The following is a 14,516-nucleotide window of genomic DNA, read 5'->3' as shown; positions in this document are numbered from 1 at the left end:
TCAGTCGGTTAAGTGTCTGACTTTGTCTCAGATCATGATCTTATGGTCCCTGGGTTCGGGCCCACACCAGGCTCTGTGCCGACAGCTCAGAGCCCGGAGCCTGCTTCAGATTCTGTGTCTCCCTCTCTCTCTGCCTGTCCCCTACTCGTACTCTGTCTCTCTGTCTCAGAAATGAATGTTAAATTTTTTTAAAGATGACAATTGTTCTGAAATTAATTAAATTCAGTAGAATTCCAGTCAGAATCTCAACATGAAACTTAACAAATAAATGCTAACTTTATTTTAGAAGCATGAGTACGAAATCTTAAAGAAGGAGGATGAACTTGCCTTACCAAATACCAAGATTTAAAACCAAGCTTTGGAACTTAAAACAATGTGGAACTGTCATAGGGATAGACAGTTCTTCCAATTGGAACACAGTAGAGAACCCAGACATACACTCAGATGTATATAAAGATTTTATAAGGGACAGAAGTGGCAATCAGTGGAGAAAGGATGGCCTATAGAATAAATGCTAGTACGTTTGGCTGTCCATGAGGGGAAAAAATTCGATTAGATTCATTATCTCATGCCATGTACAAAAATAAATTCTGGGTATTTTAATGACCTAAATGTGAATATGAGATTTCTGTGGCCCTGAAAAAAAATGACATAAAGGAAAAGGTTGATTTTTGCATTCCAAGTTTAAAACTTACAAAAGATAACAGGGCGCCTGGGTGGCTCAGTCGGTTAAGCCTCTGACTTCGGCTCAGGTCATGATCTCGTGGTTCGTGGGTTCGAGCCCTGCGTCAGTCTCTGTGTGGACAGCTCAGAGCCTGGAGCCTGCTTCGGAGTCTGTGTCTCTTCAGAGTCTGTGTCTCCCTCTCTCTCTGCCCCTCCCCCAGTCGTGCTCTGTCTCTCTCAGTCTCTCAAAAATAAATAAACATTAAAAAAAAGATACCATAAACAAGGTTAAAAGACAAGCCATAGACTCAGGGAAGATATTTGCAACCCCGTATAACTGACAAAGGATTAGTATCCAGAATATCTCAGATTCATAACATGGTGTTCATAATACACTTATCTCTCTAGATTGAAATCATCTGTTTACTTGTTGGTCATATCCTCTCATGCCTTCTTCCCTCTTGCCAAACACAGGAGATGTAAAACATCTCATAGGCAGGAATTTAGGACAGTGCCTGATGGTTTGAAAAAAGAAAGGTACAAACTCAGATCTACATCACAGTTTAATTTCTTTTTAATGGATTTTAAGAAGATCAGTTTAAAAACCTATTTCTTGACCTTAACTATATCTCATTGACTGGAATATGGTACACAAAGAGTAAAAAGATTCTAAGATTTTAAATTTTATTATACAGTTATGAATAATCCCTAGTTGGGGGGGGGGGGGAAGGGGAGGAAAAACACCCTAGGAAACTAGTAGAGATGCATTAGTTGATGGGCGCCTGGGTGGCTCAGTTGGTTAAGCGTCCAACTTCAGCTCAGGTCATGATCTCACAGTCTGTGAGTTCGAGCCCTGTGTCAGGCTCTGGGCTGACAGCTCGGAGCCTGGAGCCTGCTTCGGATTCTGTGTCTCCCTCTCTCTCTGCCCCTCCCCTGCTCATGCTCTGTCTCTCTCTGTCTCAAAAATAAATAAAAACATTAAAAAAAAAAAAGAATTTCTAAAGCTCTATTTTCAGAAAAGGACAACAGCAAAAATGGGTAGACCTGTTGCTTGTAGAAAATGGTATAACATTGGCTGATAAGAGATGTAATTATTCTGTTCTAGTTTTGTTTTCTTCTTCTCCAGCAAGGGTCTTCATACTCCCAAGAAAAGGATAATATGAAAAGGGAGGGGTGCCTGGGTGGCTCAGTCGGTTGAGCATTCAACTTCAGCTCAGGTCATGATCTCACAGCTCGTGAGTTCGAGCCCTGCGTTGGACTCTGCACTGACAGCTCAGAGCCAGGAGCCCACTTCGGATTCTGTGTCTTCCTCTCTCTACCCCTAACCCACTCGCATTCTGTCTCTGTCTCTCTAAAAATAAATAAATATTACAAAAATTTTTTTGGAAAGGGAGTAACAGTTGAGACAGGTAAAGAAATGTGATTACTTAGCCATCTTAAAACAAGTCAAGTCCACTTGTGTTATGTGTTAGGGTACTGAAGAAGGCTATGGATCTGGTAGAAGAACCACTATTGATAATTTTTTATATTATATAGAAAATAGAAGTAACCAGAAAGTAGAACTAAGATCAAAGGGCAGAAAATACAGGGAGGCAAATTTCACCTCTAGAATTCTGACCATGAAAACTGCCTGATGTAAGAATGAGCTTCTTTAAAAGAACTCCTTGTCAAAAATTTACACGGTGGCTGAATCAGGGTTTTCAATCTTGGCACTCTTGAAAGTTTGGGATAGATAATTCTAGTTATAGGGCACTTTCCCATTCATTTAAGAACATTTAGCAGCATCCCTGACCTCTACCCATTAGATACCAGTAGCAGCTTTTCCCCAAGACAGCCAAAAATGTCTTCAGACATTGCTAAATGCCTCTTGTGGGGCAGAATCATCCCTGATTGAGAACCTCTAGCTAGGTAATCATCTTTTAGTTTTCCTATAGAAGGACTTCTTGGTAAGGCATTGGAAAAAAAAAAAAAAACATTCAGACAGACAAAATGTCAGCTGGTCTGAACTCTGTGTGTGTGTGTGTGTGTGTGTGTGTGTGTGTGTGTGTGTGAAAGGGGGGGGTGTTTTATACATGTGGGTTGAGTTTGTACTGTTCCACTGGCCTCAAGCCCCACATTTCCTTTTATAATAGAAGTCTTTTGACCTGGCCTCTGTAGACTTTTGAATTTATGTCCCCAGCTGTAAAGACTACTGACCTTTCTCCACCCACCAACCAAAAGTCAAGATTTCCGAGGAGTTAAAGGATATGGTGATCATTTTGGGAAGACTTCCTTGGCAGAAATAGAGCTTGATCTGCTTGCTAGATAATGGGTAGCATTTTAGTAGGTCAGAGTGAGGCAGCTGTACACTGCCTTAGTCAGGTTGTGCACAGAGATGGTCAAGGGGAGGATGGGGAAATGAATAAGAATTATTTCAAGGGCAGAAACAGATCAATTTTGCAGAAAGTGCTTGTAGATTGCAGTAATTTCTTCTACTTCCAAAAATAGCCTGTTTATTTTCCAAGGTAGTAATATATTTCCTAAGGTTATTTTCTCAATTTTACTACTTCTCAGGCATCTTTCCTCCATCCCCACCCATTGCATTCTCACACTGTCTCCCAATTCCAAGAACATATAAAGCTGTGAGTTTGGAATCCCAACTCCCACTCCCCCAGCAATGTTACTTGTCTTCATCACTGCGTATTCGTGTGTTTTCACCTGTCCTCATTGCTTTGTCTTCTGTTTTTAGACTTGCTGTACTTTCTGCCTCAGGTTAACTCTGCCATCCTCCTGCCAGCTGGCATTCTCATCTTTCAAGGTCCCATTGAGCTCACTCATGCCCTTGGTCCCTCCCTTCACGTCCTCGGCTGAGTTAGTTGTAGACATCCCTGTATACACACGTACAGCACTTGTGGGTGGCGCCATTCTCTATTGGCCTGTGCCACTCAACAGAGAATTCCTGGAGGAAGGAAATATGCTCACCTCTTTAGCCTTCAAACCTTATGTAGTATCTTGCATACAGTTAGTTTTGTTTTGTTTTGTTTTTTTATAAATCTTCATAAAGTTCATGGTTTATTTAAACGTATGTCTGTGGTCTGTAGAATTTAACAAGTATATAGATTTTTGTACTTTAAGAGTCCCTTTGACTTTTAAAACCATAATGTTCATATCTTTATTTTTTAAGCGATTCCAAATGTTTTATCATATTCCACAAATGCCTGAAAATTTTCATTTTAATCCTTATATTCTGTTGAGCTTTCCCCCCCAAAACAGTTTGTTTTCTGACCTAATGGGAGTGAGAAAATTAATGAAACCAGAATTAAGAATTGAGCTGTTTGGAAATGGGTGATTTCATCACTTTTTACAACAATATGGATTTTCTTACAAAACTTTCTTAGTCTTTCTAGTTTGCATTTAGTATATTGGAATATATTAAATGTATTAAAATGTAAACTATATTGACATGTTAATGTGTTTATTAGTAATTTATGTTATAAAATGCCATATAAACAGAAAATAGTATTGATATTGTTGCTGTTATCTCTCTGAACAGTTTATTCATATCAAATTATTGAGCAAGAAATTCTTTAAACTATAGATTGTTTATCAGGAAATATCACTTCCAAGGATGCTTGTTTTGTTACCTGATAAAGTTAAGGAATGCCTATGACCTGGAACCCTAAGTCCAATACAGACAGCATCTTCCAAACTAGCGTTCCATACAAGATTGTTCTGTAGTCAAGTTAATGGCTACGTGTCAGGAAAAAAGGTTTCTGAGAACAAGTTGCATAGTATAACGCCTTCTTGAAGATCCATAGTGTGCTTTGGTCAATTAAAGGCTCATAGAATTACTGCAGTAAAGAAATCTGTTTCACCTTGTGTAACCCATCATTTCCAATACTCAATACAGCACAGCGTGCTATTTTCCTGGCACATCTATTAATATCCCGCAGAACAGTGTTCTTTAGAACACCAATTTGGGAAATGCTGGTCTAAAGTAATTACTTCTTCTAGTTAAATAAATAGTCTATTTTCTCAAACCATTTGTTTCTTACATAATTCTCTTCAGTGAATGAAATCATGTTGGATTTCCCCAAATATGTACCCATCTGACAGTCAGTCTTCAAATGAGAAGTGCCTCAACTTTTCCATTCATCTTCCAAACTTTTATAGAATGTGCCCTATTATATACTTACTTTTATATTTACAAGTGTTTAAGACCAAGGGCTGATGTTTCTTTTCTCTCCATTATTGTACTTGACTGAAATAATTAAGTATTAGCGTGTTTTAAAAAGTACGCTGTATGTACGATATGTGTATATACCTATTTGCATATATATATGTATATATATATATATATGTACATGAATATGGATTCTGCTTTTAAATGCTTTGTCATATTTGGTGTTCTGTAGACAAGAAGTATTTGATAAATGTTAGGAATTGCCAGCCTTTTGGCAAATAAACATGGGAAATAATCTTACTAAACCTGTAATACTAAAACTTGTTAGTAATCAATAAAAAGTTTGTGTCACTCTGTGAGGGCCAAAGTATATGTTTGCATATAGAAATATGATATCTCATTGTTTACATTTTTCTCTAGTTGATACACCAAAATCGGCAAGCTATCTTAAACCAGTTTGCAGCAAACACTCCCGTTGGCATCAATATGAGATCAGGCATGCAGCAGCAGATTACACCTCAGGTACTGTGAGAAAACCAGGCATTGTTAGTACTCCTCCAGCCCAAGCTGTGTTTTTCCAAGTGTTGACTGGAGTGTCTGAAATGGTCTGTGAATTGATCTTTTTATGTGGTAGTCCAGTTTTCTTCTAGAATGAATTTATAATCGACTTGTGATACCCCTTACTGATATTTGATCTGAAGCCAAGGGTTCCCTGTTTGGTTTTATTGGTATTGTTGTCACTGCTATTAGATACCTGATGAATAAGTAGAAAACTCTTACTGCTATCCCAAATAATACCAGTAATAAGAAGCCTAGATAAGAAACTGTGTGAATGGTAGCTGAAACCTGATCAAAACTCAGTTACATTGCTGTGTTATCTTACCTACCTTGTGTTCTCTGCTCAGTCCGAGCATCAGCATTTTCTATTTATTTTTCACTTGTTTTAACAATCCTTGGATATGAACCCCGAGCCACTGGAACTTTAAACATAAAAAGAATTGGGTAGCCTTCTGAGTCTTGTCTAGTACTCACTCCCTGCTTAACTTCCACACATACTTTAATATTTTTGCTTCAACCACTTTTTTTATGTTTCCTTAACCAAGGTGACACACAAATTTGGGAGATGAGGAATTTTAGAGAGGATTCAAACAACTTTTCTTTTCTCCATGAAATGCACCTAGATGGATTTGGGCAAATACAGGAAGCTAACTGTTAACCAAAAGGATAAATATTGACAGAAACTACTGTTAAGCAGCAGACATTGGTGTCTTCATGGATCCATACTTGGGTTTCTCTGTTTTAAGAAACATCAGTGATTAGGTCATACAAGGTTAATTAGGTTATAAGGAAAGAAGACCCCACTTTTGGAATTCACATAAAGATGATTTGTGTCAGAAAGTCATATGTCACAGTTTCTTCTAGATTGGACTATATCTGGTTGGCAAGTTTAATTTTAAAGGAGCTATATGCTCTAACCTGGTCCTCAGTCTGAATTGAAATTTTCTGAGGAAGGCTTTATTGACATGCCATATTGCTTTACGGGTTAGACCAAAAAGTGATTTTAGCCTACTTTTATGGCTTCTTTTATCATTCCTACTATTACAGCTATTAAAATATGTACTCCAATGCCTCGAGCAGTCTTTACTGCAACAATGATATAAAATAGCTGGTTCCATTTATTTCTGTTTATTATTTTATTTCTAATGAATTATTTTCTTTTTAAGTAACAATTTATTTGGCACTGGATCCTGGATTTCTGATTCTTCCTTTTTAAACAGTATTTGTAGGTTTTTCTAGTTGTAAAGGTAATGCATGTTCATTATAAATAATTTGGAAAATATAGGAAATATGAAGAAAATTAAAATCAACTATAATCACATTTTATTCATGAAAGTGGAATAACTGATCTTAGTGCAAAAAGGCAGGGGCACACCTGGGCGCCTCAATCAGTTGAGTGTTTTGACTCTTGATTTCAGCTCAGGTCATGATCGCGTGTGGTTCGTGGGATCGAGCCCCGTGTCAGGCTCTGCCCTGGTGGCACGGGGCTTGCTTGGGATTTTTCTATCTCTCCCTCAAAATAAATAAGTAAAGATTAAAAAGGGAGGGGACTAAGAAACACAGTAAATTTGGGGGAAATGAAAAAGAAAAAAGTCTCGTAACAACCTAAAGTCAGATAAGATCGAAGTCATAGTGATAATTGCCACATATTTTGTTGTCCCAAGCTACTAGGCTTTATCCTGTAAGCTTTCCAAAATAGGTGGCGACGATAACAATATTAATAAGTGAGGATTTGTTTTCTCCTTTGCAGCCACCCCTGAACGCCCAAATGTTGGCACAGCGCCAGCGGGAGTTGTACAGCCAACAGCACCGACAGAGGCAGCTAATACAGCAGCAAAGAGCCATGCTCATGAGGCAACAAAGCTTTGGGAACAACCTCCCTCCCTCATCTGGACTGCCAGTTCAAATGGGGAACCCCCGTCTTCCTCAGGGTGCTCCGCAGCAATTTCCCTACCCACCAAACTATGGTACAAATCCAGGAACCCCACCTGCTTCTACCAGCCCGTTTTCACAACTGGCAGCAAATCCCGAGTCAACCTTGGCCAACCGCAACAGCATGGTGAACAGAGGCATGACAGGAAACATGGGAGGACAGTTTGGCACTGGAATCAATCCTCAGATGCAGCAGAATGTCTTCCAGTATCCAGGATCAGGTATGAGGATTACACCTCTATGCTGCTTTATTACGTATACGTACAGGCTCACTGACGGTGAGGCAGTGAGCTGAAGAAGAAAGACGCTGACCTGGGAGTCAGGAGATCCAGGCTTCAGACTCCTCTCTTGCCACTAATGGCTCATTGAGGCTCGTTGAAAGCTAAGATGATTAATGACACGATCCAGAAGGACCTGTCTGATTCTAACATTTTTAACATTTTGTCTTTTATTTTCTTACTTTCTGTCACGGGTCCTTGTGAGAATCTCATGAGAGTCCACTTCAGACAGTGAGTTGAAGTACATTAACTCAAAATTTGCCTACAGTGTTTTCCTTATGTTGGAGATTTGGGTCTTTTGATAGTTTATATAGGGATAACACATCTTTACAAAGTGTCTCAGACTTCTCATTGGAGCACTCTTAGCTGTTTAAGTTACAAGCTATTCCTCTGGAATATCAGGAACTTTCTGGCTTTCAGAAGGTTTTTTCCTTTTTAAGCTTTTGTTTGCATTGTCTCCCTTCTATTCTCTTTGTCCTAGGGGATGATGTCCCTTTAAATTTTACTTCTGTCGCTTTCAGATTCTTTTTTTTTTTAATTTCTTTTTAATTGTTTTACATTTATTTATTTTTGAGAGACAGAGACAGAGCATGAGCAGGGGAGGGGCAGAGAGAGAGGGAGACACAGAATCGGAAGCAGGCTCCAGGCTCTGAGCTGTCAGCACAGAGCCCGACGCGGGGCTTGAACCCACGGACCGCGAGATCATGACCTGAGCCGAAGTCGGACGCTTAACCGACTGAGCCACCCAGGTGCCCCTGTCGCTTTCAGATTCTAATGGGTAGTGGCAATGAAACACATTTGTTTAATCCATGATATTTAATCAAACTTTGATGCAAATTTAATGGCAAATTCCTGGGGAAAAATTGAAACAAATCCCTTCATTTTATAAGTGAAAGAAAAAGTAAATTATAAGGCAGCCTAAAAATGAATTTCCATGAGAAGGCTGCTATTTGACTTGAATAAAATGTTGAGGTTCTATAGAGATTTCTTACATGGCAATATGCTTATCAACTTTGACAGCCAAATCAATGTAGACTTTCATTCTGGTGGCAACAAGTACTAAAATCCTGTGACTATCAAATTAAGTTATCTAGGGAGACTTGTGTCAGACAGCACCAGAATTCTCTAAAACCTTTTACTCAAAATTATGTCACATCAGTTCCTTTGTCCTCAGCACAATGAAGTCATCTTTGGCTGGCTTATATCACTGACAATATCTGTATGGGCAAGAAAAGGATTATAAATCCATATCCTAATTATAATATCGTCTGAACCTTTTGAAGGCCACTTTCATGTGTCTTACGATTTCTGCATGCAAAGAACTTGACAAGGCTTTTTCACTTTATTCTAGCCTGCTGAAGTACTTCCTCAACGTTAGAAGACTCCATTAGATATCTCTTTCCCCACTGCTCTTCAAAAGGCAACTTAGCCCAGACAGCAAATAGAGTTGCATTCATAATATTGATTACAGAGCCTCAAATCAAAAGATTATCTCGTTCACTGGTGAAAAAAAAATAGCTGTGAGTAAGCCCAACATTAGTAAATTCCCCAAAGACTCTTTTCTCTTAAAAAAATAAAAATGAAAACAGTACTTCTATCTATTTTCAGTCATGCTCTTTAACACCTCTTCTCTGGAAAGCCAAGAAAGAACTTCCTATCCTGCTCTGGTTCCTCCACAAAGCCACCTAGAAAAGCAGGGCTTCAGAACCCCATTGCCAGTGAAATTGACAAGATTTCTTTCAGAGTTGTGGGTCTAGTCTGATCTGTTGTGGTACACAGTGATTGAGATAATGAGCTGGTGGAGTTTACTTCTCTAAGCCACACAGCTGGATGTGTTGCTACCCTTTATACGGCTCTATCTGGTACATGGATTTTTCTTCTAGTCCAAATTTTGATGGGCAGGAAAATGCTTTTCACAAAGTAAGAATTCATCTTTGATAAAGTCAGCATTCATACTACAAACAAAACCCAGACGCTGGATGCACTCGGGAGAGTGGTTGTTTTCATCCAGGTGCAAATTGAAATGAATGACAGAGCTTTCAGTTCTTCCCTGAACTGCTTCAAAATAATAGGGGGGAATTGGCAGTTTTTCTGGAGAGCAAAAGAACATTTAAAGAGGCAATGTTTTTAGTTTTTCCACTGCTCTAAGTTACAAACTCATTCCAACATTATCAGCAATCTGGTAGAAATCTTCAAGACCAGGTTTTGTGGGAATACAAATTCAAGTTCTGGAAAAGTTTTCAGCCTTTTCAAATGAGGCCTTCTTTCAAAAAATAAAATAAAATCAAGGCCACCACGTGTTTTTATAAATAAAGTTTGTAACATAAAGTTTGATTGTAACCATCCTCATTAGTTTACATAGTGTCATCTGTGGTTGGCTTCATACAGAGTTGAGTAATTATACCAGAAACCTTGTAGCCTGCAAAACCAGAAATATTTCCCATCTGGCCCTTGGCAGAAAAAGTTTGTTGTGTTCATTGATGATAGTAAAACCAAAAGTTGAATTCCTTAACTTTTGTCTTTTGCTTTGGCGTCTTTTCAATGTAGGCCCAAAGTAAATGAAGGAATGTGTGGGTAATATTAACGGCAGAGTATGCTTTCTTTTATTTCTGAAAGCCACAAACTTTTCTAGACTATCGTGCCTCAATGATGAGTGCACAAGAACAGAATTAGACATTTAAAATGTATTTGATACTAAGGTGACATTTAAAGTAAATTGATGGAAATTTTTACAAAATTTTGTACCCACTTCATGAATTCCTTGAAGCCAGTCCGCAGCTCCCTCGTCTGTGAACTACAGTAAACATGCTACTCCACCCATTCCTCCTAAGTGATCTCATCTACTCGTGTGGCTTCAGTGACCTCTTCATGCTAATGACTCTCTTCTGTATCCCTAACCAGATCTCTTGGCTCTTGTGCACAGCTGCCTGATGACAGACATACTTGAATTTTCTTTTGACCAGCACCCAAATTCAACTTGTCCAAAGTTGGACTCATCAGTTCCTCTTCCCCTTCTCTCCATGTCTCAGTGTTCCAGTTGTAACAGACTTCTCAAGTTCCAAGGAAGAGTACATACCTCACTCTCTTTACTTACTAGGCCTTGTACATCCTGTATCCTCTGTCTCAAACCAATATCCTTCATTACCTGCCTCATTCCTGTTCCTCCCGTCTTCCAGAGATGCCTCCTCTGGGAAGCCTTCCCTGACTGCTCCCAATCATAAGCACCCATCACCCTGTCTTACAGCCACTTGTTCACCTACCTGCCTTACTTTTAAACAGCAAGGTCCTTGATTGAACAAAGCATTAACCCTTTTAGTTTCTCTGTTGCTTAGCACAGTGATCTGGTGGGGAGAGTAGCTGCTCAATGAATCTTTGAAGAAGTAAATGAATGGAAAGATGAATCCCCTTTCTAGTTGCTGCTGCCAAATGGCTGTAATACTGTTTATGGTCCAACAGGAATACTTAGCCTGGTTTAGGCAAAGACAGAACTATAGAAATTTTAAACTGGAAGGAACTAGATTGTCTAGTCCAAGGGATCCCAAGGTCCAATGTGATAGCAGGGCCAGAATCAGAATTCTGACTACCCCTCCAGTTATCATTCACAAGCTGGTTCTTCGGACTAAAATGAGGTCATCTGATAAGGAAAACAGAATGTGAGATGAGTCCAGAAAGAAATGTCAGAAACTATGCTGATATACTTGCAATCTCTTACATCTTGTTCAACTTTGATTCTATAGAATAATGTCCAGAATACAATAAGTATCTTTTCCTCCCCCACATATATATTTTTCTGAAAAAAATTATTTCACCATTAGTGAGGTTAAGAATGCATTAGGAACCAAGAAGCATTTTTTCAAAGATCGCAACCAAAATGGTTAAAATTTAGAATGTGTGCAGATAGTCAACATATAAATGAAGATGTTGGGGGGAAAAACCACCTTCTAGAGTCATAGATGAAAACAATAATTTCTCCATATATTCTGACTCAAATTATTTATCAGAGATTAAATTACACATGGAGGAAGCAGCAGAGAGAAAATCTGTAGCTTTATTTATAAAATCTTTACCAAGAAAAAAGTAAACATATAATGAAAGAAAAAACAATAGGAAGTCTACAGTTGGCTCAGCTTTCACAGAAAATTTTAAATATTTTTAAAATCGTAGCCTATTAAAAAAAAACAAAATTGGGTAAGTTAACTACATTTCTAGCCAGGTTAACCAAACAAAAAGAGAAAAATCATTATAACAATGGCAAAACACAGAATATGCAATTATATTTATAAAGAGACATTAAAAACACAGAAACATGCTTATGATATAATCATAAGGGAAAGAAGCAGGTCACAAAATTGTGCAACATTTTATAAAGGAAGATTTGAAGGAATTATACTAAATTATAGGTAATCAAATTATGACATTATTTTTTTTTCTGTACCTTTATAACTTTCAGTACCTCAAAAGTATTTAACTATGAAATGTATTTTGTCAGGAAAAAAATACAAAGTGCCAGCATAACAGAAATCCTAGAAAAGAAATCCATTTTTACTCTTTTAAACTATTATGGACTTACACTTTTGCCTAAGGTAGAATAACAGGAACCAGATTTATTCTGCCATCTGAAACAAACAAAAAATCAAAGTACATTAAACCATAGTTTTTGAAATTGTCCAGACCATGCTACATGGAGAGGGAATCCAACAGGAGCCAGTGGTTTCTCTGAGTCGAGCCCATGGAACTGGGAGTCCAGGAAAGCCAGGCAACTAGAGGTCTCAGGAAAACTAGAGGTCTCATAGGACCAGGAAGGAGTCAGACAGAGAGCCACAGAGATGTGCACAGGGTCCCACTCAGGGGTGTGTGTGTGTGTGTGTGTGTGTGTGTGTGTGTGTGTGCATGTGTGTGTGTGTACAAACCAACGCTAGGGAAAAACACCTGGAAAGATTATAGAGAACAATCTACAAAGTTCGCACAGGGCCAGCTTCTCTTCCCACCAGCCAGAATTGAAAACTTCATAATTCGTGGGATGTCAAGTAGAATACTCAGAAGGGTTTTGCGTCAGTAATAGGGCAAAATATGCCCTAAGTTCTGCTCTTGTCCCTTAAGGCACAAGACCCAAAAGAATTAAACTGTCTCCGTATAATCTAACTACAACCCAGACAAAGTTTGAAAATAGTTAAAGGACTTTTAAAAATCTAGCACCTAACAAGGTAAAATACACAAGGTCTGGGATCTGAACTTTTTAATTACCAAGCACGCAAAGATTCAAGATAATAAAACCAATGATAAGGAGAAAAATCAGTCATCAAAACCAACTCAGAAATCACACAAATGATAGAATTAGTAGACAGGACATTGAGTCATACAATTGTCTCAATGTATAATTTATAATAATTATACATTCTATATGGTCAAGAAACTGGAGGAAAGCTTGAACATACTAAGTAAAGGTAAGGATGATATAACTAAAACCAAAATCAAACTTTTGGAGACAAGAAGGACAATGTCTGAGATGAAAAGTATAGTAGATGGGATAAAAAGGAGATTAGGCATTACAAAAGAAAAGATTCATGAACTTGAAGATATAACAATGGAAACTGTATAAAATGAAATTGGAAAAAGACTGAAAAGATGCTAAATTCACTCCAAATTGATCTTATAATTCAATGCAGTCAAAATGTCAGCATGCTTTTTGAAGAAACTGACAAGCTTCTCCTAAAATTTATATGGGAATGTAAAGGACCCAGAGTAGCCAAGACAGTTTTGAAAAAGAAAAGCCAAGTTGGATGACTGTCAGTTTCAAAAATTACCATAGAGTTACATCAATGAGGACAATATAGTATTAGTACAAGTGTGGACACACAGATCACCGCAACAGAATAAAAATCCATAAATAAACTGTTAATGTTATGGCCAGCTAATTTTCAACACAATTATATCAATAGCTGCTAATAAGAATTACCCTGCATAGAGGGGTACCTTGGTGGTTCAGTTGGTCAAGCATCTGACTCTTGATTTTGGCTCAGGTTATGATCTCACAGCTCGTGAGTTCGATCCCCATGTCGGGCTTGTGCTGACATTGCAGAGCCTGCTTCGGATTCTGTCTCTCCCTCTCCCTCTCTCTCTCTCTCAAATAAATAAACTTAAAAAAAAAAAAGAATTACCCTGCATAGAAAGGAATGAACTACCAATAAATGCTACACAATGGTCAACCTCAAAAACACTAAGAAGCCAGACACAAAAGACCTGATAGGATTACGTTTATGTGAGAATTCCCCAAAAGGCACATCTGTCAAGACAGAAAGCAGATCAGTGGTTGCCTGAGGCTGGAGATAGGAGAAAGGAATGACTGTAGACAGGCATCGGAGGCCTTCAGGGTGATAGATGCATGGCTCCATACGGTTTACTAAAAATCATTGAGTTGTGCAGTTCGATGAGTGAATTTGAGGCTATGTAGATTATATCTCAATAAAGCTTAAAAGGAAAGGACAGGGAAGGGAAGAAGAGCCCACAAAGGTGACTGAGGCATGGACAGAAAAACTTTGTCATTTTTCATTTCACACATGCATTTGTCTTAACCTTTTTCCCTTTCTAACTTACTTTTATGACACAGGTAATCTGACATATATGTCTTTCACACTTAAAAATTCGTGTAAGCAAAGAACAGAAAAAAAACCATTATACATAATCTTGGTACCCAAATCAATATCTCAGTTAATAGAAAGCATTCTTCCAAACTTATTTTATGTTTACTTGTCTGACTGTTTATACTGAAGTTTCCAGCCTTATTTTGAAGAAACTGAAATGTTTTCCCTACTCTGTTGAATAGGCTATTTCTAACTTCTAGTATGACAGATCCTTGGCGGGGGTGGGGGGGGGTCTCTTTTATGGGATTAATAAATTTATAGTATTCACTTAAATTAATTTGT

General features: G+C 38.2%; 1 protein-coding gene across 12 annotated transcripts in view; it reads left to right on the top strand.

The window, feature by feature from the left end:
* Positions 1–14,516, top strand: part of NCOA1 (nuclear receptor coactivator 1) — a 243,345-nt gene that overhangs the window by 212,876 nt on the left and 15,953 nt on the right. For all 12 annotated transcript variants that reach the window (XM_023252044.2, XM_023252042.2, XM_023252041.2 and 9 more), the window contains 2 exons: positions 5,246–5,347; positions 7,134–7,536. In XM_023252044.2, the coding sequence (XP_023107812.1) occupies positions 5,246–5,347; positions 7,134–7,536 (505 nt within the window). The remainder of the gene's footprint in view (positions 1–5,245; positions 5,348–7,133; positions 7,537–14,516) is intronic.

The sequence above is a fragment of the Felis catus genome, chromosome A3, assembly GCF_018350175.1.
Source record: "Felis catus isolate Fca126 chromosome A3, F.catus_Fca126_mat1.0, whole genome shotgun sequence".
In the NCBI taxonomy this organism is placed as follows: domain Eukaryota; kingdom Metazoa; phylum Chordata; class Mammalia; order Carnivora; family Felidae; genus Felis; species Felis catus.
The sequence above is the reverse complement of the archived record's forward strand: the minus strand, read 5'-3'. Positions and strand labels throughout refer to the sequence as shown.